We start from the raw sequence: 23,903 nt of genomic DNA, 5'->3' as shown, positions 1-23,903 counted from the left end.
TGGGTAGAGACAAGTTGCCAGGCTCACTTCCTTTGGGTTTGGGCTGGAGTTGGCACTCTCCCATGACCAAGTGCGAGTAGAGGGACCAAAGACTTTCCTGACACTCTCCTGTCCTTCACCATTCCCTGCTGCCTCACAGCACCGCTGCCTTCCTTTTGCAGAGGTCCAGTGAGTGAGGAGGGAGTATGTAGACCAACTATAAATGATGGCAATAAGGGGCATTCTGTTAACACTGTACATCCCATAGGCCAGCTAATGATTACGGAAGACAAATTTCCTGGAGGAAAGTATCATGCAAATTATAAGGTTCTTAGTGGCTTGATGACTTAGTAGCAGCAGAATCTGCAAAAAGCCATCACAACTGTTCTTCCCTGGGTCAATCGAAACCACTTGTGATTTGGTGGCAACATATTTGTCTATTTTGATTTTACTTATGGAGGCTCTTACTTGGTTTATAGTATTTGGTGTGACAGAGTGACATGGTTCATCCAAAAAGAAAGCTTTTTAATTTAGTGTTTGTGGCAAAGAATAAAATAGAGTAACCATCTGTTCTTTGAAGCTGGTAAAATTATCCTCTTTGTGAAGAATAGTTAAGTACTAGTTGGAGATAGAATTTGGCATTTGTGTCCATCTCATTGAAGATGAAAATTTAAAAAAAATATATTCTCAAACTTGCATCTGTAACTTGTTTCCATTGTTTTAAGCAAATGCAGTCTATATTCTTTTCTTTTTTCTTTTTCTTTTTTTTTTTAGTGAGGTCTTTAAGACGTATAACGTTGCCATGGACTACATTACAGTGGCACTCATGATCTGGAACTTCGGTGTTGTGGGAATGATTTGTATTCATTGGAAGGGTCCTCTTCGGCTCCAGCAGGCATATCTCATTATGATAAGCGCTCTCATGGCCTTGGTTTTCATTAAGTACCTTCCTGAATGGACTGCGTGGCTTATCCTGGCTGTCATTTCAGTGTATGGTAAGGTTTGGGGCAAAGCATAGTAACAGATATTACAGTTGGAATTTATTCTGTTCCCTGACTCTTCCATTTGTCTGACGAGACCTTAAAAAAAGAAAAAGTGTGTGGGGGGGTGGTATCATTCAAAGTAGTGGATAAGGTGATTACTTTCTAGATGCTTTGGGGATGAGAATTGAAGTAATTCAAGAGAGGAGGAGATGAGGGATCTATGTTGCCATTTTGATCTCTTCTATGAAGGTGGAGAATCTTTTGGTTTCTCATTTTCCCCAAGAATCCTTGGAAACTATTGTATGTTCAGAATTTAGGAGCTTGTTGTTTGGTTGCAGTCCCATACAGGTATAGATCCCCCTAACCTACAAATTGCTCAAGTTTGTGGACATAAAAACAGCACCCTGATCCATGCCTAGTAATACAATGAGGAGGAAGAAAGGAAGGATTAAAGGCAGTTCTCATTGCTCAAAGTTGTTTTACATTTAGAAGGATATAGTTGTGAGATCTGTTTCCTTGATTTTTTGAATGAAAATAAAATTCCTTTGAATTATCGCATATTACGCTTTTTCAGAGTGGTGACTGAGAGATGCCTAGTTGTAGCCTTTTCATAAAGCTTTAGAGGGCACTGGATGCTCTTGGTAAGAAGATCAGTCTGCATCCCAGATGCTGATTTAGTTCCCAGGCAAGACTAAAATCCAGTTACTTAGACATAATTAAAATATTACAGCTAAGTGTATCTATGAAAATGTGCTCATAACTTGAATTTTTTTCGAAGAATGTCAGTGTACTCTGAAACTCATTGATAGTGTTAAAGACTGAGAATCTGTCCAGTTGTAGAAGTGCAGGGTTAATAAGATTTGATTAGCTCTGGTAGGTCAGTGTACTCCTTAGGTGTCCTCTTCCTTCAGAGGGAGGAAAACTGTTCCTTATGTATATGCTCATGGATCATACCGTACATTAAAAAAACACCTCCCCACTTCCACCCTTCATACGACAGGAACAAATACGAGTATTCCAAGCCTTCAGCCTTCATTCAGTGACTGCAAAAGGAAATTACTCTTCAGGTCATATTCCAAGACCATAACATGGCTGTTTTGAGTAAAGGGGAGGTGAGTTTCAAAGCCTGTGACCCCATGCAAAGAATTCTTTACTTGAGTGGTACCAGCAATGGTGCTTTTAGCTCAGGTGCAGAAGGCCTGGTCTGTGCCACATACAGCTCCTGACAAGCAAGCTGGTGCCTTTGATGTCAGATCTTGTTTCAAACGAAGTTGAAGACATATAATGAGTGAACAAATGCTAAAGGTAGTAGCAAGGTTAATATGTAAATTACAACTTCCTGTCCAAATATGCAAGACAAGAGAAAAGTAGCTGAGGTGGTTGTTGGAGTTGCAAATTTCATTAACAAACCATCAGTATTCAGGTGAGAAAGCAAACGGAGCATCTGATGGATCATTTTTTTCCTGATGTTGTGCTTTGATCTGTATGAGTAACTTGTACAGTCATCCTATTTTGTAAATTACTGCTTTTCAGTTAATTTACTTGTTCAGTCAGTTTCATATACTGTCCCATGAACAAGAAGAAAGCTGCTGTTCTTTTCTTATGCTAAATATGCTTTGAACACCTCTCAAATCTATGCAAACACAGCATTTTTGCGCAATGCAATGCGGTCATGCCTACTTCATAGAAGTTACCTAAGCCTCGCTTATCTGTTGTGTGAAAATTTGTTTTAGCGTTAAACTTGGGTTAAGAAAAGCTTTGATAATAGAAAGCAAGCTTGGATGTTTCCAAGATGTTAGTTGAATAGTAGCTTTTGTGAATTATGTGCTTTCAACTTGTGAGTCAACATACAGACACAGATACGTTTGCAGTTGCATAGTATCTTAAGTGAGGAACATCACATTTTTAAAATTTGTATGCATATTACAGTAATATGGACTTTGGTAAGGCCTTTGACACCGTCCCCCACAGCATTCTCCTGGAGAAGCTGGCGAATCATGGCATAGACAAGTGTACTCTTCACTGGGTTAAAAACTGGCTGGATGGCCATGCCCAGAGAGTTGTGATTAATGGGGTGAAATCCTCTTGGCGGCCGGTCACCAGTGGTGTCCCTCAGGGCTCAGTTTTGGGACCAGTTTTGTTTAATATCTTTATCAACGATCTGGATGAGGGGATTGAGTGCACCCTCAGTAAGTTTGCAGATGACACCAAACCGGGTGGGAGTGTTGATCTGCTTGAGGGGAGGAAGGCTCTGCAGAGGAACCTGGACAGGCTGGATCAATGGTCCAAGGCCAACTTTATGAGGTTTAATAAGGCCAAGTGCCGGGTCCTGCATTTCGGTCACAACAACCCCAAGCAACGCTACAGGCTTGGGGAAGAGTGGCTGGAAAGCTGCCCGGCAGAAAAGGACCTGGGGGTGCTGGTGGGCGGCCAGCTTAACATGAATCAGCAGTGTGCCCAGGTGGCCAAGAAGGCCAACAGCATTCTGGCTTGTATCAGGAATAGCGTGGCCAGCAGGAGCAGGGAAGTGATCGTGCCTCTGTACTCGGCACTGGTGAGGCCTCACCTTGAGTACTGTGTCCATTTCTGGGCCCTCCTGTACAAGAAGGACATTGAAGTGCTGGAGCGTGTCCAGAGGAGAGCTACCAGGCTGGTGAGGGGTCTGGAGACCAAGTCATATGAGGAGAGGCTGAGGGAGCTGGGCATGTTTAGCTTGAAGAAGAGGAGGCTGAGGGGAGACCTCATTGCCCCTCTGCAACAATTACCTGAAAGGATGTTGTAGAGAGGTGGATGTTGGCCTCTTCTCCCAAGTAAATAATGACAGGACCAGAGGAAATGGTCTGAAGTTGTGGCAGGGGAGGTTTAGGTTAGATATTAGGAGGAATTACTTTACTGGAAGAGTGGTCAGGCACTGGAACAGCCTGGCCAGGGAGGTGGTTGAGTCACCATCCCTAGAGGTGTTTAAGAAACGTCTAGATTTGGCACTTCAGGGCATGCTCTAGTGGCAGAGATTGTAGGTTGTTTGGTTGGACTCGATCTCAAAGGTCCTTTCCAACCATGACGATTCTATGATTCTATAATATGTAAAATAGGTTATATAACTGATAATATTAAAAAGTGTTCCTGTAGGATACTGACTTATGGCCAGTGGCACTTTCAGAAGTCTATGTTCAAAGTAACGTTTTATCTCACTACCAGTCTCTGCAAGCGTTATAGAAAAACCTTGTTATAAGTATGTCTGCAGTGACGTAAGATCTGTTTGCACTTCCTTTCAGATTTGGTTGCTGTCCTGTGTCCTAAAGGTCCTCTTCGTATGCTAGTTGAAACAGCTCAAGAGAGAAATGAAACTCTCTTCCCAGCACTTATTTATTCCTGTAAGTACATTTAGTTAAATACTTTAAACTTACAATCACTCGTCAGCTGAAGGGATTAAAATTCACCGTTTAAGTGTGACAACATTTCATTATCTCCAGATTGGAGAATTCTTTGTGATGGTGAGGGCAGAGATCAACATCCTTGTCTCTAAGTTGGAGAGACATGGATTTGATGGATGGACCACTCGCTGGGTAAGGAATAATTGGCTGGGTGGTCACACTCAAAAGAGTTGCGGTCAACATTGTCCAAGTGGAAACCAGCGATGAGTGGTGTTCCTCAGGGGTCAGTACTGGGACCGGTGCATTTTAACATTTTTGTCAGTGACATGGACAGTGGGATTGAGGGCACCTTCAGCAAGTTTGCCGACGACACCAAGCTGTGTGGAGCAATCAGCAGGCTGGGGGGAAGGGATGCCATCCAGAGGGGCCTGCACAGGCTTGAGAGTTGGGCCCATGCAAACCTCATGAAAGTTCAACCAGGCCAAGCGAAAGGTCCTGCATGTGGGTTGGGATAATCCCAGGCACAAATACTGGCTGGATGGAGAATGGATTGAGAGCAGCCCTGAGGAGAAGGGTTTAGGGGTGTTGGTGGATGAGAAGCTCAACATGAGCTGGCAATGTGCCCTTGCAGCCCAGAAAACTAACCACATCCTGGGCCGCATCAAAAGAAGTGTGGCCAGCAGGTCAAGGGAGGTGATTCTGCCCCTCTGCTCCACTCTCGTGAGACCCCACCTGGAATACTGCATGCAGCTCTGGAGCCCCCAACATAAGTAGGACATGGACCTGTTGGAGTGAGTCCAGAGGAGGGCCACAAAGATGCTCAGAGGGCTGGAGAACCTCTGCTATGAGGACAGGCTGAGAGGGTTGGGGTTGTTCAGCCTGGAAAAGAGAAGGCTCCGGGGAGACCTTATAGCGGCCTTCCAGCACCTAAAGGGGGCCTACAGGAAAGGTGGGGAGGGAGTCTTTACCAGGGAGTGGAGTGATAGGATGAGGGGTAATGGTTTTAAATTGAAAGAGGGGAGATTTAGATCAGATATTAGGAAGAAATTCTTTACTGTGAGGATGGTGAGGCACTGCAACCAGTTGCCCAGAGAAGTTGTGGATGCCCCATACCTGGAATTGTTCGAGGCCAGGCTGGATGGGGCTTTGAGCAGCCTGGTCTAGTGGGAGGTGTCTCTGCCCATGGCAGGGGGGTTGGAACTAGATGGTCTTTAAGGTCCCTTCCAACTCAAACCATTATATTATTCTTTGAACTTTGATGCAGATGCTGCCTCTGAATTGAGATACCTCAGTACGAGTCTTAATAGATCTTTTTACTTGTAGATAAAAGAACAGATTAATGGAAAAAAGTAAAGAAATCATTGATTCAGATTTTCAGAGTGGACCTCACATATAGAAATAATTTCTCTGGCAACAGCTGTTGACATTTTTTTTCAACATCTAGTAAGAATAAACATTTTATTTACCAAATTCTGTGAATGCATGTTGTAGCTAGTACTGGCTGTGTTCCAGATATTACTCTGCTTTTATGAGAGTAAAATTACCTGTTGCTATAGATAGTTGTATCAAAAAAAAAAAAAAAGATTGATTGATACCAACACTATCTCAGAATTGGATACATCTGAAGATATCATTAGCTGTATTCGTTTTGTTTGTTTGTTTTTTAAATAGCAACAATGATATGGCTAGTGAACATGGCTGAGGAAGATCCAGAAGCCCAACGGAAAACTTCCAAAAATTCCGCTTATGATAAACAAGGTGAGTTTTTCTTTGACAAACATTTGTAGTTGTCATTTTATTGGAATACATGTTTATGGATAGTTGTTTTTTAGCTTTTTAAGTGTTGTGTGTCATGGTTGCTTTAGAATAGTGAAAGCCTGGAGGCCTTATTAGGAATGAAGGACTTCAAAACTGCACTTATTATACAGTTAGTGTTCTTTCATTCATTGTTCTGGGATCCAGGATGTTGATGGTGAAATGACTCTCAGTAGACAGCTGTTGACTGAGCTCAATTACTTGTCAAAATGGGATCATATAGTATAATGCTAACTCATTCATATTTGTATTAGGTAGAAATGTGTCTAGCCCTCTTGGCTATGCAGCTTGTATTTAAAAACATGGGGTTTGTTTGCTTACATGTATTAGTAAAGCAGAACAGAATGTCTAACATGCTTGAAGGGGTGTATGTATATTAACTTTCAGTAAATTTTCTGTTTTACTGCATAATTAAGCTGTCAATGTTGACTAAAGAAGCTTATGAAATATTAGATGAGAGTTTATTCTTTAAACTGTGATCTTTAAGTTAGGTCACCAGAGAACTTCCACTCTGTTATGTCGAATTACCCCTGAATACTAAGATTTGACCACAGCATGTAGATGCTGTGCCTGCAGAATGCACATTGACTCCTGATTGTTTAAATAAGTATTAAAATCCTAAGTGACAATGTCTTGTAATGGTGTGTGCCCGTGTTAGTTGTTGCTAAATATTATGGAATACCTTCTTTTTTCCTCATTCTTCTATGATCTTACATGTGGAGAGACTGTCATGTTTTAAAAGGCACATTTTTGAAGGAGATCTTAAATGCCTTTCTTCCTTTGAGCTCCTGCAAACCAGACTCAGAATGAAGATGACGAAGCAGATGATGGTGGCTTTAGTCAGGAATGGCAGCAACAAAGGGACAATAGAATAGGACCCATTGAATCAACACCTGAATCACGTGCTGCTGTACAGGCTCTACCCAGCAACTCTCAAACAAGTGAAGACCCAGAAGAACGTGAGTATGGACTACTGTGTCTGAAAGACTTAGTAAATCTGAAGCGTCTTAGTCATCCTGACTGCACGGATATAGTATGCTATGAGCTAATAGCAAGCTGAAGAGCTGCTTTTGCTCATGATCAATACTGATGTGCCTCATAGAAATAGATGGAGTTGCTTTTTGGTAGCTTTTGGTTTTGTTGCAGGAGTGAATAATATTGACCAAATTGATCTTCAGTTTGATACACAGACTCAGAACTTTAATAGCACAAGCTGCTTTCAGACCATTATACAGTCAGTTGCATTAGCTTCTGTCTTTTTCAGTGTCCTGTGTATCGCCTCTTTCAGATTTTAGGCTCTGTAAATGCAGTCATTAGCTTTTTTTCTTCAAGATTATACTACTGTAAATCCATTCTGTAGAAAGCAATGTTTAAAACCTGTGAATGAATCTGAAATGAATGCAGAATGCCATGGGCTTGCTTATTTTTTCTCCAGCATCTTGCTGCAGTGCAGATCTTGGAGACCATATGACATTGATACTCAGATATCTCTTCTAACAGACTCATGATTTCCAGTTGGAGTTTAAGCTGCTATTAGATTTGCAAAGCTCTAAATAAATTAGGGCCTGCCTATCTAATAAACTGCTCTCCTCATGTGATGCCGCCATATTTAGCAGATGCAACTGTTTCCTCTGCTTTTCAGGTGCTCCTCAGTTTAAAAATACAGAGACTTCTACTTTAAGAACAATTTCAGAATTTACTTTGTCCCAAAAATTCCAAATTCAGAGTGTGTTGCAAATCCATTTGAAAATTTCTAGAGCTTAGAAAAGTAACATTAAGATGCAAAAATTTTAGGAACTGAGCTATTTTAGTTAATTAACTGGTTAACTAAAACTCTTGTCTGGACAGACAAATCATTTTCTCCTTCCTGTATTCCTACAGTGAATAATAACGACAGCTGTGCAGCGATCCAGTCAGACTTGTCAGCCAGCATTAGCTTACTAGAATTTTGGAGCAGCTTATTAGAAATTCAGAGAGTTCGCTTGCGTGGAAGGAGTTATCTAGCAGTTGCCTCTGCTTATTGTTCTGTCATACTGAAAGCAAGCATCCAAGTTTTGTTTCATCAGTTAAAGAGTGTTTTTGTGCTTAAAAGCTTTTAATGAATGCACTGTTCTAGACCATATATCGAAGGCCTGCTGAAAGAGAGTAGGGTTGCCTTTTTTCTTTTCTCATTTTTTTCGTTTTTCCTTTCTTTTTCTCCCCAGTGATCAACCAGGCATTAACCTCTGTTTTGATGCTCTCAGTTCCTCTTAGAACTCAAAAGTGAGTTTTGGGCTGGCCTGTTAATCAGGTGACAAAGTAAGCAATAGGCCAAATGAAAACAGCTGGTGACCTGATGTTGGCCTCTCTGACTTAATATCTTGGACTAAAAGCTCAGAAAGTGAACTGGTGTTCAATAAAACCTTCTTTATTTTGTTTACAGAAATAATTGTGTATTGTGCTCCCAGAGTTGTTGCTAAGGTGGTAATTACTATTTAAAAGAATAAGACATTAACTCACGAGTTTTCCTAAATCTCGCATCTTGGACTAAATATATGTTGGTTTTATGTCTCTGTGCTATGCTCTGTAATTACGCACAAGTGCTTTTTAGAACTACTTTAGTAGGAATTCTGTAGGACAATTGGAAGAGCAGTGGAATATTTTGCTGCGTATAGCTTTCTAACTGGCAAATAAAACATCATCTGCAAGGGACTTATTTGTTTTCCCCCGCTCTCAGCCAGCTTAAAGGAATTGTACTTCAATATTCAGTTGAATATGACGTGACAACCAAAAGTGTTTTTATATATTGCATTTGTATGTACAGGAGACTAGGAATATAGAAAAATTCTTATTATAGGATGAATTAATTGAATGGTGTACTATTCCGAAGCCATCTTGTTTCACAAGAGTTTATCACTTGATTCAGGAAAATAAAATGTTCTTACGAGCAAGTCTTGGTGCTACTTAATGTAAATCTGTATTATTCTCTGACAATTACTGATATGTAATATTAGTAGACCGTAATACTTAATACTACCATATATTTACTTTTGCAGGAGGAGTAAAGCTAGGTTTAGGAGACTTCATTTTCTACAGTGTCCTTGTTGGCAAAGCCTCTGCAACAGCAAGTGGAGACTGGAACACAACTTTAGCATGTTTTGTAGCCATATTAATTGTGAGTATAATGTAATATTATAATAGTGATAGTTTCTATTGTTCATCAGGGACAAAGTCATAACTGCTACTTTTTTTTTTTCTTCGGAATTAATTTATTGAATGGCTAGACTGAAAACTCATGAGGGCGTTAGCTGTGATCTTCATTGGCTGTACATCTGTCACTTTAAGCCTTTAGTTTTGGAAGGCGTGAACTGTAGCTTGTATTTCTGTGGGATTAATGTTCATATATATAAATCTTTTGCTTGTCAGAGTTCCCTAATTTCTCCCTGTGTTTTTTGTTTTTTTTTTTTTCTTCCCCTCAGGGTCTGTGCCTTACACTTCTGCTTCTTGCGATCTTTAAGAAGGCCTTACCAGCTCTTCCAATCTCCATAACCTTTGGGCTAGTTTTTTACTTTGCTACAGATAACTTGGTGCAACCCTTTATGGACCAGCTAGCATTCCATCAGTTTTATATCTAGCACACTTGACGCCGGTGTTCTACGGATATTTGTAGCAAATCTGGGAGGAGGAAAAATGTTTTTCCCTCAGTTCTCAAGTGAGACTGAAGTTTAATACTCAAGATTCCAAGCCTGAATCATTACAACTTCCTCCGATGGTGGTTTGTTGGTTGGTTTTTTTTTCCTGAGACAACTGCTGCACTGGGCACCATACGAATTTTCCTGTGTGAAAGTGGCTCCTTCCCGATGGCTGGTCTAAACTGGGTGCTATTATATCAGAGGTAATCTGATATACATATCTCTGGTAAGGACCACCTGTGTGAAAAGTGCTAATGCTTCCACCAGCAATGTGATCTCTTACCACAGGTTGATTATTTTCACAGCGCTAAGGGTGCTCAGGACTTCCTTGATGTTAACAGAGGAAGCTGACAAATCACATGGAACTTGCCCCTGTAACCGCTTGAAGAGAGAGAACCCAATTCAGACTTCAGAAGTGATATTTTTTGACAGTGGAGTCCTGACTCTGCTTTGTGTAATGAGACAGGACTTTGTAGCAATTCGACAAAGGGAGAAAGTACTGTCACTCTACGAGTGCTCCACCACTTCATAGCCTCTGTGCCTGAGTGCACTTGGTTTAGTAAATTTAAAAGCTTTTTTTTTTTCCACACTGGAACTAGAGCCTCTTCTCAGTTTTAATACTTTGTATCCTTAAGCATGGAGTGCGCCTTCTGTACACCTGCTCCAGTTTATGTAGCTACTTACACTTGGACTGAATTATTTGGCATTAGTGGATCATAAGGTCCTATTTGGAACTTAGATTCTAAAAGGTTAATAAACTACATTAAAAAGCAATTTCAGGACTTACTCTTCATACTCCTGCAGATCATTTAGCTAGAACACCATTTCAAACCCTGTGTTTTAGAGTAGTCACTAACAGCACAGACTGCATTGTTGATATGTGTTCCTTCTATTTAAATTCTTATGAAAGAAGTAGACATTTGCAGCAATCCCAGCTGGAGTTTAGCTGGCCACATCTAGAGGCCAAAGTGCTATTAATAGCACTTGTAATGCATCACTGAAATTTTTCCTCTTCAAAAATGTGGTTTACAGTTCTGTTGACCTGAAGTATTGGTCATTCAACCATCTAACACCTCAGGTTGGGCAGGGATATTTTTTTTATGCAGTATCTTTGTTGGTGGGGATACTTAAGTTAGGTGACACATAACTTAGTTTTACCAAGGAGCAAAGTTTGTGGCCCTCTTCACTTTAATTACCTCTCCTGTGAGGAACCGAAGACTGGAGAAATGAAAGACAACTCAAAATTACTGAAAAGAAGATACAAGATCTTGAACTTCTTGCAAGAAAAGGAGTCAATTCAAACCTTAAAACTGCTAAACTTTTTTTTTTCATTTGAAAGAACTCATTTATGAATAATTGCTTGGAAATAGGACTCGTGTGAGATAAAGTTGTTTTTGCCGTAGGCTCTTACTCTGTACAAGTCTGGGGTTTTTTTCATGAGGGAAGCATAGGGAGTGGATACTATTGACAGGCATTCCATTTTACTTGCATCTTGATATTGGAGTCCTTGCCAAGTAGAACAACTGTCAAAATCCTGATGCAAGCTCCTTTTACCTTTTTTCTGGGGCTTTGTTTGAGTGCCTATAGATTCAAAGGACTGAGACATCACAGATGCTCACCAACCATTGCCCAAATATGGGGAGAAAGGCTGTGATATATAAATCTGTTTTAAAACCAAGAAAGGCTTACTTGGATTGTCCTTGGAAACATCTGTCTCCTTTTCCAGTATGACTTGCTAACTGTAGTGTTAGCATTTACATTTTCATGAAATATATTGTCTTGTCTCCTCTAAAGTACTTTTGTTCATCTCATTTGTGTGCTGATTCGTCGTGGATCGCATTAATAAACTAACCATATTGAAATTGCTTACACTGACTTTTCAAGTCAAACTTGCTTGTGTTTTCTATCTTACACCCCTGTTCCATATTTTGCTGCAATGAAGCCTGACTTAAACAGGTTGGTTTTGTTGGGTTTTTTGTCGGTTTTTTTTTTAACAAGACTTTGAGTTTTTATACTATTGTAACTTGCCTCCTCCCTGAGCATTGTATCTAAGAAATTTCTCTTGTGTGTTTTATTGTACATCCTCACTATTGTTTCATTGTATAGAACAGGTTTGCTAAGAGTTGGCATCACTAGCATCTGTTTGCTTATCTGAGCTGACTCTCAGTTAAGAGTTGCTACTTAAATGCATCAGTCATCTTTATTGGGGTTTTTTTGGCTTAAATATGCACCATGGGAGCACTAGCTCCATTAAGAGTTGCTTTAGAATCTATAGAAATGCACGAAAGCCTTTCCACATACTTGAATGGGTGTTAGATGTACAACCCAAGGAAGAGCTCAGAATCTTCAAACACTAAATTGCCTGTCTTCCACTCCCCAGAGCTGTTTCTGCTGTCCTGAAGTTTTAACTTCTGAGCTAGTGTGGAGTTACAGTGGCGGAGAGTATAAAATTTATATTCACAGAAACTGTTCAAGTTTATGTATTTTGAATCTTAAAATAAATTCGGAAGGGAAGTTGCTTTTCGGGCCCAGGCCAGTACATGTTAAAGTACACTGCTTATTACCAAGTCTTATGTACTCCTTCAAAAACCAGATAAAAATTTCTGGATTTGCCCTCTTACGCTAAGTCACGGTAGCTTATGTTCCAAGTGAGATCTTGCAGCTAAAGAGCATCTCAGTACTTGGGTCCATAAGGTTCAATTGAGAGTAGTTTTTGTTCGCATTAGGGTTGTGACTACTTAAGCGTGAAGGTTGTGTCACTCTTCTCTCCTTTGTTTTAAAACACCAATCTAATTTGAGATCGTGAACCATTTCAGCCTGGTTAGCTTGGTATAACTGAAAGAGAACTGATACGTAGTCTGCATTTTTGAGAGAGTTTTTGTTATTATTAAATTAGTATGTTAATGACAGCACATTAGACTGTAGCTCTGAAGGAACTATTTTGTAACCCCAGTAGCTAGATTCATCTCTTTTGTGCCCAAGCAGGCTGACAGGTAACTGTTGTGTGACTGTTTCAGTATTTGTGCTTTGAAACTGGGTATCATGATAGCTTTCTCTCTCCTTTCAGTTTACATCAATGATTAGTCTCCTTCTTTGGCTAAGCTTCAAATAAATGAGAAAACATAATACTGAGGTACAGATTTGCGTAAAACCCAGCCATTTTCATTTCTTCTGAATCCAGATCCCTGGAAGCTGGTCTTAGAGCAGATGTGTATGATGCTGTCATATCTATGTATGGCTATTATGGTGGCACGCAAATTCAGATGTCATCTGTGTGAGGTGAGTCTTGAAGGTACACACGTGATATTGCAACACATCCAGAATAGTTATGACTGGGCAGATGATGACTTCTTTGAGCCAAATAATCAAGGGCTGTGCTCCATTAAAAATGGCTAATCTCCTCAACAAACAAAGCAGACCCTGACTATTTCAGGCATAGGAGACTGGTGCTTCTTGGATATAGATATATATCTGTACCTATAGAGATGTAGATATATGTACTATGGGCCAGTAGATGACAACTGTTCTGCCATTAGTGCAGTCAAGAATTAAATATGCAGAAGTACATTTTGGGTCGACGGTACTGTATGACAAAACTTCTCAAAATGCTTTATTAAAAAAAAATTACTTTTGGCAATGATGCTGTTGAAACGAGTTTAACAGACTGTGGAACATGTCTGCACTGTGATTGCATCTCAGTGGTAACTTGGTCATTGGGAACGCTGAAACATGAACTAGAATGGAATTCTTTTACACTCAAAGCATTTGCTGTTTTCTTTTTTACAAACACTGGTTTGTACATAATCTGAATTGAATGTGAATGTTTTTTAAACACCTTTCCGGTTCTTGATAAGATACGTTTTTGATAGATTATCGCAAATTTTCCTGTATTTGTCTAATTATTAAAATAAAAGTTGCATGAATCCTGTCTTATCTTGCCTTTACTATATTATTTTAAAGCTATCGCTTAAAGCTGTTGGAGGCCTAAACACTGTAGCTTTTTTATTCAGCATTTAATGAGTAAGATTCCTGTCTTATGACACTTCAGTAGCTGCTTTATTTCCCAACGGAACAGCTTCAAACTGATTTCTGTAGAAGTACTTTCTTCTAAAAGCTACATTTTATGTTCATTTAAGGAGTCGGCCAGAGCCTGTTGCAAAAGCACACATAAGGTATAATTAAGGCATGAAAAAACGATATGAGATTATGCTGAAACACCAGCTGGCACAATGAAGATCAGCGTTAAGCAGGAAAAATACATAGGATGCTCAGAAAGAAAACACTTCATTAACAGTGTATTTTTGGTATTGATTTCCTATCAGTAAAACTGAAAAAGAGCTTTTCCCTAGCAGCATTTTTTGTTGTTTTGGAGAAGCATTCTCTGCAAAGTTCAAATTTTGTCTGAGTTGATTGGCTGCTATTGAAGATGTTTCTCTGGGGGATTGTCTTGTCTCTGCATGGAAGGCCTTCGTGGAAGACCTAAAGAGAGGTCCATTCTGATAAATAGAAAAGTCAAGGCACAGGTGGTAGAAGGCCTGCATGGATGAGGAAGGAGCTCCTAAGTGAACCCACACAGGAAGTGTAGAAGAGGTGGAAGCAGCGGCAGATGATCCAAAAGAGGCATAGAGTTGCTTTCTGATCTTGCAGGGACAGGGTTTGGAAAGCTAAGGCCCCTCTGGAGTTCAATCTGGCAAGCGATTGAGGGGCAAAAAGAAAGGAAAAAAGGTGCTGCTCCCCACTGAATTGGGCAGGGGAACTTGTGACAACTGATATGGAGAAGGCTGAGGTACTTGTTGCTGTCCTTGCCTCAGTCTTTATCGGTAAGACTGGCCTTAAGGAATGCCGTACCCCTGAGACCAGAGGGAAAGTCTGGAACAAGGTAGACTTCACCTTGGTGGAAGAGGCCAGGTTAGGGACCGTGTAAACAAACTGGATGCACTTAAGTCTATGAGGCCTGACACGTTGTACCCGTGAGTGCTGAGGGAGCTGACTGATGTCATTGTGAGGTCACTCATTTGTCTTTTGAATGATCATGGCAGTTGAGAGAGGTTCCTTAAGACTAGAAGAGAGCAAATCTCATTCCTATCCTTAAGAAGAGCAGGAAAGAAGAACTGGGGAGCTACAGGCCAGTCAGCCTCACCTCAGTCCCTGGGAAGTTGTCACAGAAAATCATCCTGGAAAGCACTTACAAATACATGAAGAACAAGAAGGTGATTTGGAGTACTTAGCATGGATTTACGAAAGGGAAGTCATGCTTGACCAACCTCATTCCCTTCAACACTGAGGTGACGATGTTGCTGGATAAGGAGAGAGCAGTTTATGTTTACTTTGATTTTTGTAAAGTTTTTCACACCATGTCCCATAGCGTCATCGTAGACAAGCAGACAAAATGTGGCTTAGATAAGTGGATAGTGAGATGGACTGAAAAGTGGCATAATGCTCAGCCCCAGAGGGTTATGATCAGCAGCACAAAGTCCAATTGGAGGCAAGTCACTAGTAGTGTACCACAGGGCTCGATACTGGGGCCAGTACTCTTCAACTTCTTTATTAATGATCTGGATGATGGAATGGAGTGCACCCTCAGCAAGTTTGCAAATGATACAAAAATGGAAGGAGCGGTTGATAGGCCAGATGACTGCAGCCATTTAGAGGAACCTCAACAGGCCAGAGAATTGGGCAGAAAGGAGTCTCAGAAAGTTTAACAAGGGGAAATGCCAAGCCCTGCATCTGGGGAGAAGTAACCCCAGGCATCGGTATGTGCTGGGGTCTTACCAGCTGGAAAGCAGCTCTGCAGAGGACCTTTGGGTCCTGGTGGACAGCAAGCTGACCATGAGCCAGCAGTGCACCCTTACAGCAAAGCAGGTCAGCAGCATCCTGGGCTGCATCAGGAGGAGTGTTGCCAGCAGGTCAAGGGAGGTGATCCTTCTTCTCTACTCAGCACTGATTAGGCCCAGTCTGGAGCGCTGTCTCCAATTCTGGGCTCCCCAGTACAAGGAAGATGGGACTTGCTGGAGTGAGTTCACTGCAGGGCCGCAAAACTGTACCAGAATATGTGGATTTCTTAATTCTGATGTAGTTCTGAGGTGTGATATGATGAAATGTTTTAGGAATAGAAATAGTTTTTGGAACTAGGAACTAAAACCTCCTCTAAAGGAGCATTTGGGACCTAATTTGACTGCCATCTTAGTAGTATTTTATCTTACTGAGGTAAAATGCTGAACTTGGAGATAGGATTCTAATATGCTAATTTAATTACCTGTTTGTTTTCTCGCTTCATTCTGTTTTCAATGTGATCTTTTTGGGATAGGTAAATAAGTTTCTTTCATTGACAGCATCAGCTCTCATGGAGAATTCGGCTTGGTCTGTAGCAGTAACTGCTAGGTATTTTTAAATTACCGAGAAATCTCAATTAAAGGTATGTTTAAGGCCAAATTTTGGTCAGTAAAAGTTAGGAATTTGTGAACTCTATAGAGTAAAGAACCAGCCTTCATTGACAGGAGCTAACAGAACTGGGGTTTGAATAAGGGGACAATCAATTGCTTCCTGAGTTTTACAATCTGAATTTGGTTCCCTTCTTTTCAAAGCTCCATTTGCTGCAGGAAGGTGATTTCAGGTTGGCATCAAGAGATGCTGATGGATAATACCAATGTAATTGGATTAGATTTGCTCTTTCTTTATTTTGAAATATGCTTTTAATCTAAACTGACTGTAGTAATGAATAGACTTCTGTGCTTATATTAATTTTCAGTAGTTTCAGATAAGGGTTACCCGCTTTGTTCTGGGTAGTGCTGCTGTTGCAATTAGGCATTGTACATCTTACTGTTTTTGTTGTACAAGTCAGCATGAACGTACTTGGAAAACGCCTCAGAGCACAGCTGGATGTTCACTGAATGTTATAGCTGCATATTCGATTGAGTCAATGGTTTCTTTAGCCATCCTCAACAATAAAATGCTAGTCACTGATATAAAAGGATACACAAATGGAGAATGTCCTGCTACCATTTATTTATTGGCAGACTTCCGCCCTCGGTACAGACTTAACTGGTACTGTTTGGTAATGAAACTGTGTGACAAATTCTACTTCCATTTGTTACCTACAAGGAAGGAATTAATTCAGGGTTAGGTGCAGCAGAATACCTGCGGGTGTCAAGGGGGAGATTTGTAAGACCGAAAATGTCTGGTGTCTGGCAGTGGAGAGCAGGTAGAGGGCTGGTTAGTCCCCACTGTGCTCCGTGTCAGCGAGGGGGTTGGTTACTGTCTGGGGGCAAGAAGCAAAAGCTGCCTTGGAGCAGAGGTGAGAGAGCAATACCTGTCCTGGTGGTTGCAGCCAGCTCCCAGCAATAATCACTTCCTAAAGCTGTAATCGCAGCCACATGGCAGCACTGTGCCTTTTTTACTGCTTTCTATTCTTAGTGCTCATAACAAGGGATTAAAGAGCACGTTAAAAATACACGCTTAAAAAAGGTAGACTGTTATAAAATATGATTTCCTTTTGAAGGACTGTATTTAGTACATGATGAATCCTGTAGGGGAGGCATGTATTCATTTCCAGTCACTGCTAAGGTTTCGAAACTATTTTAAGAACAGCAGAACCTGTCTGTTGTCATAGTAGCAATAAACCTTTTAATCCCACTTCCTGTGGAGATGAAGCTGTTGTGTACTTAATCTGCTTAAAGATCATCAAGGCTGTTTATGTGACAGGGATCTAGGGATCCAGCACGGAGAAGATGCCACAGATAGCCCCCAGAAAGTTTAGTGCTTTTTGTCTACTTTGATAGTGTTTGACTGGGATTTGCTGAGACAGATCTTATGACAAGCTGGTAGGAGGACAGTCACCTGGGAAGCTAGCCTTCATTTATACCAGTGTTTTGGCATTGACAACTTGTTGGTTGTCATTTTTAAATGAAAGTGTTTCTAGGTAGTTCTGGGCAAGAGCTTGCCACTATTGTGGACCTCCTGTAGTTTAAAAGCATCCTTTTTGAGGGAAGTCCTTTCCTCCGCAGTGCTTTCATTCATTAGTCTCTGAGGCTTCCCAAACAGTGTTGGGTCATGTTTATATATTGCTGTAAAGTCTATAGTTGCCCCAAAATTAATGCCATTAAGAATTCCTTGAAATATTTGGATAATGCAGGGTGACTTATTCTTAAACGTACAATAGGTAGTCAAGAAAAATCCACTGAAAACTGACAGGTTCTTCAGCTGTTTTTGTATATCATAGAATCATAGAATCGTTGAGGTTGGAAGGGACCTTTAAGATCATCAAGTCCAACCTTTAGCCTACCCTGACAAGAGCCACTTCTAAACCATGTCCCTCAGTGCCCCATCTACCCTTTTTTTAAACACCTCCAGAGATGGTGAATCCACCACCTCCCTGGGCAACCTATTCCAATGTTTAATAACCCTTTCAGTGAAAAAATGTTTCCTAATATCCAATCTAAACCTCCCCTGACGTAACTTGAACCCGTTTCCCCTCGTCCTATCACTTGTCACCAGGGAGAAGAGGTCAGCCCCCATCTCTCTACAACCTCCTTTCAGGTAGTTGTAGAGGGTGATAAAGTCTCCCCTCAGCCTCCTCTTCTCCAGGCTAAACAACCCCAGCTCCCTCAGTCGTTCTTCATAAGGTTTGTATATCAGTCTAGCTAGGTAGGGAGAATTTGAAATGTCATGTCGAAATAATCATTATAATAGAATTTGGCATCCTGAACCAAAAATGACGTGAACGTTTGTTCTTGTGTATCTAGAACTAAAAGAAACCTTCCTTCTCACCAGATCAGATTTCTCAGTAATTACTGACATCTGTGCCATTGCTAGTTTGTTTGGTGTAGTCTGGTTACGGTACTGGATTACATAACCTCACGTCCTGCAAATATGCATCTTTTCTTTGAACTGGTATTTCGATTCATATGTGTTGAATAATAGCAACAGTTGGGGGATTTTTATTTGTTTGTTTTCCTGAAGTCTGTGTTCTGGCTAGACAGACGCTCAGTCTTTAGGACAAGTCACATGACAAAGCAAAGGAAAGAATGTTTCCAAGGTTAGTTATTTATTTGCAGGTTTTAAAAATATACATATTTGGTTGTCCCTCTATAAAGTTTTGATCATGGGTAATTGGGGTTTTTGTTCCTTTCCCGCCTTTCCAGCAGCCCTTAGTTCAACAGGACATGGAAAGATGTATTAGACAAACCATTGACTATTATTCTGTTCCTCTATCTGTGGATGGCTTCTTGGTGTTAGAGGAAGCTGGCCAGTTACTGCAAAAATTCTGCAACACTCTCTTGACTGAAATGCTGTAGCAGTTTTAGCAGTTTTGAATAACTAACTACCCCTTTGCTAATTTTTGTTTGATGCCCGGTGCTACCAGTAAACCTTTTCAGCAGATCTAATTACACCTCAGGGTGCCTTGCTCTCTGAGTTACCTGGATCATCATTTTGAGTCCTGTGCATTTGATCTGCCCTTGCAGGTTTTGGAGATGATGGCTGACCCCCATCTGCACTGATGGATGTGGGAAGGTGGTTCCTTCCTCTTTCCCCTTCCTTTTCACAGTGTTGGCTTGAGGCACTGTGGGGAGGGAGCAGTGAACACCCCCCAGATGGGGCACAGGCCAAGGAGCCTGGTGTGGAGATGAAATCCCCTCAGCCTGTCCCATGTGGTCCCCAGGAGGTGTCCACTATAGGGTCCTTACCAGAAGACCGGTTAAATGGGATGGAGGACATCTTTCCAGCAGTGTGTGATACTGTTTGGGTGGGCTTTGGAAACTTTCCAGTTTGACACTGAACAATACAAAGTTCATATCTTAAAACAGCTTCTGTTTTGAAACTTTCTTAGCATTTAAAAATAGTAATTCAGATTTTTCACTGTTTTATTTAATCTGAAGATTTCAACACTTTGTCCCATGGTCAAAATGCTGGTAAAGGGGTTTTTTTCCAGTTTATATAAGCAACCTGTCACTGTTTGGTATTTATACTACCCAGTTGATTTCTTAGCAAGAAATCAACCCAGTTTGGGGATAACTCTATTAAAGGTATCAATTGTTCTTTACTGAACCGTATTATGCTAAATTAATTCTTAAATGTTTTGATCTGACTGGTGAGTAGATCGAGGCTGAATGGAAAAAAGTACCTCTCTATTCATCAGAACCTCTGTAGACACTTACAATATTGAGGCATATTATTTTAATTTTTGTCAAGGATTTTGATCATAATTATGGGTGGGTGTCCTTTTGGTGCAGTATTTTAGATAAAAACCTGTAAATCATGTAGTTTTATGTCCAGCTCAAGTTCTGCCAAATTGCCTAAGATGTGATTAATACTCATAATAGCAGCTAAAATTACATTTCGTGTTTTAATAAGAAAGCAGATTTTATCAATAGTCTCTTAAGGTCTGCAGGGTGAGATCATCACTATGTCAATGTCTTGCACAGTGCTGAGTATTTTGACACAGGTAGTAATGGTGCTTTTCTTTTATTAGAAGCAAATTGAACAGCTGGGTACAAATGTCTCCCACTCTCTGTTACAGGAGTGGTCAGTGCTTCCAGGTGCTGCTCGGTCTTTAGGGGTTGTTTTTTTTCAAATGGTTTTACTATAATTATAGAGATGAGAGCTCTTTATGCTTAATCTTGTAATGAGTTCGTTTGCGTAATGCATTTACCCAAGTGGACTTCCTAGATGGTGAAGCACAGAGCTTGCGCATGCTGCACTGGCTACCAGATATGCCGCTGGGGATAAACCAGGGATAAGTGAAAATGCTGTGAGAGAAAACAGCGTGGAGAACTTTAACTATCACTACAGTTAGTGACACAGTGTATGCATTAAAAAAAATAATCAATTTTTAAAATAGTGGCCATTGCTAGCTGGGGATGATAATCTTAAACTAGCTACTATGAGACAGTAAAGTGCTGTCTCCCACTACAGTGCTGTGAACGTTGTGTTGGACATTCCTGTCTGTGGCTGATAAAAATAGAAACAGCTACTGCAATACAAGTATGTGCCTGAGAAGATGAGGTGTGTGGTTCGTAGCTTTGCTTCTTATTCAGCAGGGTTTATACCAAGTGGTTTGCTTTGCCAGCCTGAGCAGTTACTTAAAAGCCATTCTTGTTGGGGTTTGCAGTTTTTTCTTCCCATTTAAAAACCTAGGCTACTGAATTGTCCCCCTTGTGTTGCTAGGAAAACCCCAGAGAGAGAGAGTGAGGTAGCTTATTGATTTATTCTACAAATGTTCCCAGGACCCCTTTGAAATAAACTAGAAACTGGAATGGCTGTGGTGTGCTTTCAAACGGATGCTTAAAGGGTATGATTTTTGCGTCTTGCTCCTCAGACGCTCCGAGGTGTGCACATGATAGGAAACCTGCATTTCTGCCTTGAGCGTGCCTCTGAGAGAGGAATGGTTGATTCTCTTTGGCTCGGAGACCTGTGAAGAAGACACATGTGTGTCTCACATGAACCATCCTCAGCTTGGCAGCCTCGTCCTGTCATTTGCTTCTCATGCTAAAACCAGCATAGTTGAATATGGTATTGCAGTCAGATGTGGTAGCTCCCAGCCCTTATGGGAAAACTCCAGAAGTTTCACTTCCACCCATGCCACTTGCTACAATTTTCCTGCCATCCACAAAAGCAGGAGTGGGTGTTCCTAGTGGTTGCTCCCCTGTTTTGTTCTCAATTAGCTCTACCTTTCCTTCCGTGTATCTCAAAACCATGTGCATGAGGGAAAGGTGGAATAGAGGAAGATCATGCAGAGAAGGCTGATAGATTTAGCAACAGTGCCTCTCAACGTAGTGTGTACCATAGTGAGAGGTTTAACACCAAGTTTTCCTGGCTATGAAATGACCAGAAAGGCACCGTTTGGCGGAGTGCACTGAAATCACTGGTGTTTTCAAAATGACAGTTGCACATTTGGGCCCTTAATAATTACAGGATCATTCTTCCAGCTGAATTGTCTTCCCTAGAATGTGCAGAGGACCTGGGCATGACTGCAAAACAGTTCTAGAAATATCTTGTCGTGCAGTTTTCAATCCTTCTTTCTAAACCTCGCTCCTAGAGTCTGGACACTTGTCTAAGTTTCAAACTTTTTTTTTGGCCCCTTTATAACAAGATGTCCAGAGCAAAACATTACATCTCACCTCCAGTGCGGTGGAAGGAGGGTGGGAGAAGCTGAAGATACTCCATACCCCTAAGGTGCAGTGTCTCTATGTGATACAGCCTACCAGTGCTTTATTATTTCCCCCTGCTATGTTGTGTCACAAATTTCTGTCTAACGTGCTATTTCCCCAGCACTCCCCAACACTGCTGTTTGCTGCATGTCCTTGTGCACTGAATTCTTGTGGTTTGAATTCTTTGTCTCAGGTATGCTGCTCTGCATTTTTCCCAGATGAATTCACTCTTGTTGGTGTTGGCCTCTGCCTCCAGTTCTTCTGCAAGAGTAGAGTCCAGCATTGACTACAGGTAACAAACTACAGTTCACGTTAGAGTCTCATTGCTGTATTTCTCTAGCTCTGGTGATTTTTTGCATCGTTCTCCCACTGCAATTTTCATGAGCATGTTTTTAATTCCTACTTCTTACTTCATCAAAGGATATTTTGAATCAAAACAACCCTAGTAATGATTCCCATCTTTCTTTGTTAGCACCTCCTCTCATGCTACTCCTTGTTTTCGTTTTACATTGTTTTTTCAGTAGTGTCTCTTACCCAGTTTCTGTTGCCAAGATTCTGTCTGTATCCAAGGCAACTCAAATAATTTTGAGAGTAAGATAGTGAGAGCTGATGTATCAATTACTAATATCCAAGTAAATGACCTCTGTGGCACTCCCTTTATGCATCATTGTAATTCTACTTGATTTAAAATGTTTGGGTGCAGTGTGTACAGTTGTGGAGACAGGGAAGATTCCTCACTAATGAAGACCTGCTGTTTTGTAATGCTGCAGCGTGTTCCAGCCTATTCCAGTGCCATGTGCATCACGTGGGCTCTGGGCTGACAGCCAGTGCAAATGTTTCTTCAAGGACTTTAGGACATATTCTAATTATGTTTAGATTCTCCCACTCTCTTTTCATCTGAAGGATGTCACTCTTTTCTGCTCATTTTAAAGTGCGGTGCAAAGCGCTCCATCTGCCAGCACGAGAGGGGCCCACTGGTGCACTTGTGTGAGAGGCAGTAGGATGGCTGGCTTTGTGAGTGACTCTTTAACCTCCAGCTGTGAGAAGTCCCAGGCCTTTGAACACTGTCAGAGCTTGGCCACTGTCCAGCAGTGTTTTCATCCAGCGCTGGAGGAGATATAAGATTGCCTGGAAGAAAGAGCTTCATTTCTCGGAGCCTAGCAGGGGGAAAGGGGGAAGGAGTTGTGAGATGAAGCGTCTGCAACTCTCCGTAGCTGAAAAAAAGCAATGTTTTGTGGAGGAAAATGGAGGGAAAATGTATTTGTGGAAGCTATGCGTGTGAACACGGGCATTCTCTCTCAACCTGGTATTGAATTACGTGATGGGACTACAGCATCTTACCTAGGTGTCATTTTTAAGGGAACTGGAAATGCAAAACAGCGTGCAAGAATAAAGGCCATTAAGCAGTACTGTGCACTGGAACATAATTCTGCAAGGTGAATACAGTGAGGAGAAATCCATGTCTGTATGTGACACAGGGCAAATGTGACCGTGCATTTCTGTGGGTGTCTAGAACAGGCTGAGGCCTTTTGAAAGGGTGGAGGTTCAGCCTGGAGGAAACGTTCCTGATAGGGGGAGGAAGGAGAGAGACACTCTTTCCTGTCCTTACTTTGCAAGTTAACCAAGGGCAAGCCTGTATTCTTGTCTCTGTCATGGTCTATGCCCTCCGACCAGACAATCAGTGCTGAATTGCATGGGTTCTTTCCTGGAGAGCGCCGTGGAATAACACCTTCTTTTCAGCTAAATTAATTTCTCGAGGGTGATATTGTTACATCAGATCCCTGGCTAATTAATGATTCTTATTGTCTAGGCAAGTGCATTAATTAACTGTATACATAAGAAAGTCTGGGTCAAACTTCAGAAAGTCGGCCAGACTCTCTCAATCCCTTTTGGCTGCTGGGATCATCCTGCTGCCTGGTGTGACCTGAGTAATTA

The 23,903-nt window shown here is 41.2% G+C and overlaps 1 protein-coding gene across 6 annotated transcripts in view; it reads left to right on the top strand.

Annotated features, from left to right (window-relative positions):
* Positions 1-13,750, top strand: part of PSEN1 (presenilin 1) — a 28,051-nt gene extending 14,301 nt beyond the window's left edge. For 5 of the 6 annotated variants that reach the window (XM_074584737.1, XM_074584740.1, XM_074584741.1 and 2 more), the window contains exons 6-11: positions 754-974; positions 4,238-4,336; positions 6,008-6,094; positions 6,937-7,110; positions 9,187-9,305; positions 9,610-13,750. In XM_074584737.1, coding sequence (XP_074440838.1) covers positions 754-974; positions 4,238-4,336; positions 6,008-6,094; positions 6,937-7,110; positions 9,187-9,305; positions 9,610-9,765 — 856 coding nt within the window. In that variant the 3' untranslated portion in view covers positions 9,766-13,750. The remainder of the gene's footprint in view (positions 1-753; positions 975-4,237; positions 4,337-6,007; positions 6,095-6,936; positions 7,111-9,186; positions 9,306-9,609) is intronic. The other variant, XM_074584742.1, reaches the window with a different exon arrangement.
* The last annotated feature ends 10,153 nt before the right edge of the window (positions 13,751-23,903 follow it).

The sequence above is a fragment of the Larus michahellis genome, chromosome 4 (assembly GCF_964199755.1).
Source record: "Larus michahellis chromosome 4, bLarMic1.1, whole genome shotgun sequence".
NCBI classification, from domain to species: Eukaryota; Metazoa; Chordata; class Aves; order Charadriiformes; family Laridae; genus Larus; species Larus michahellis.
The sequence above is the reverse complement of the archived record's forward strand: the minus strand, read 5'-3'. Positions and strand labels throughout refer to the sequence as shown.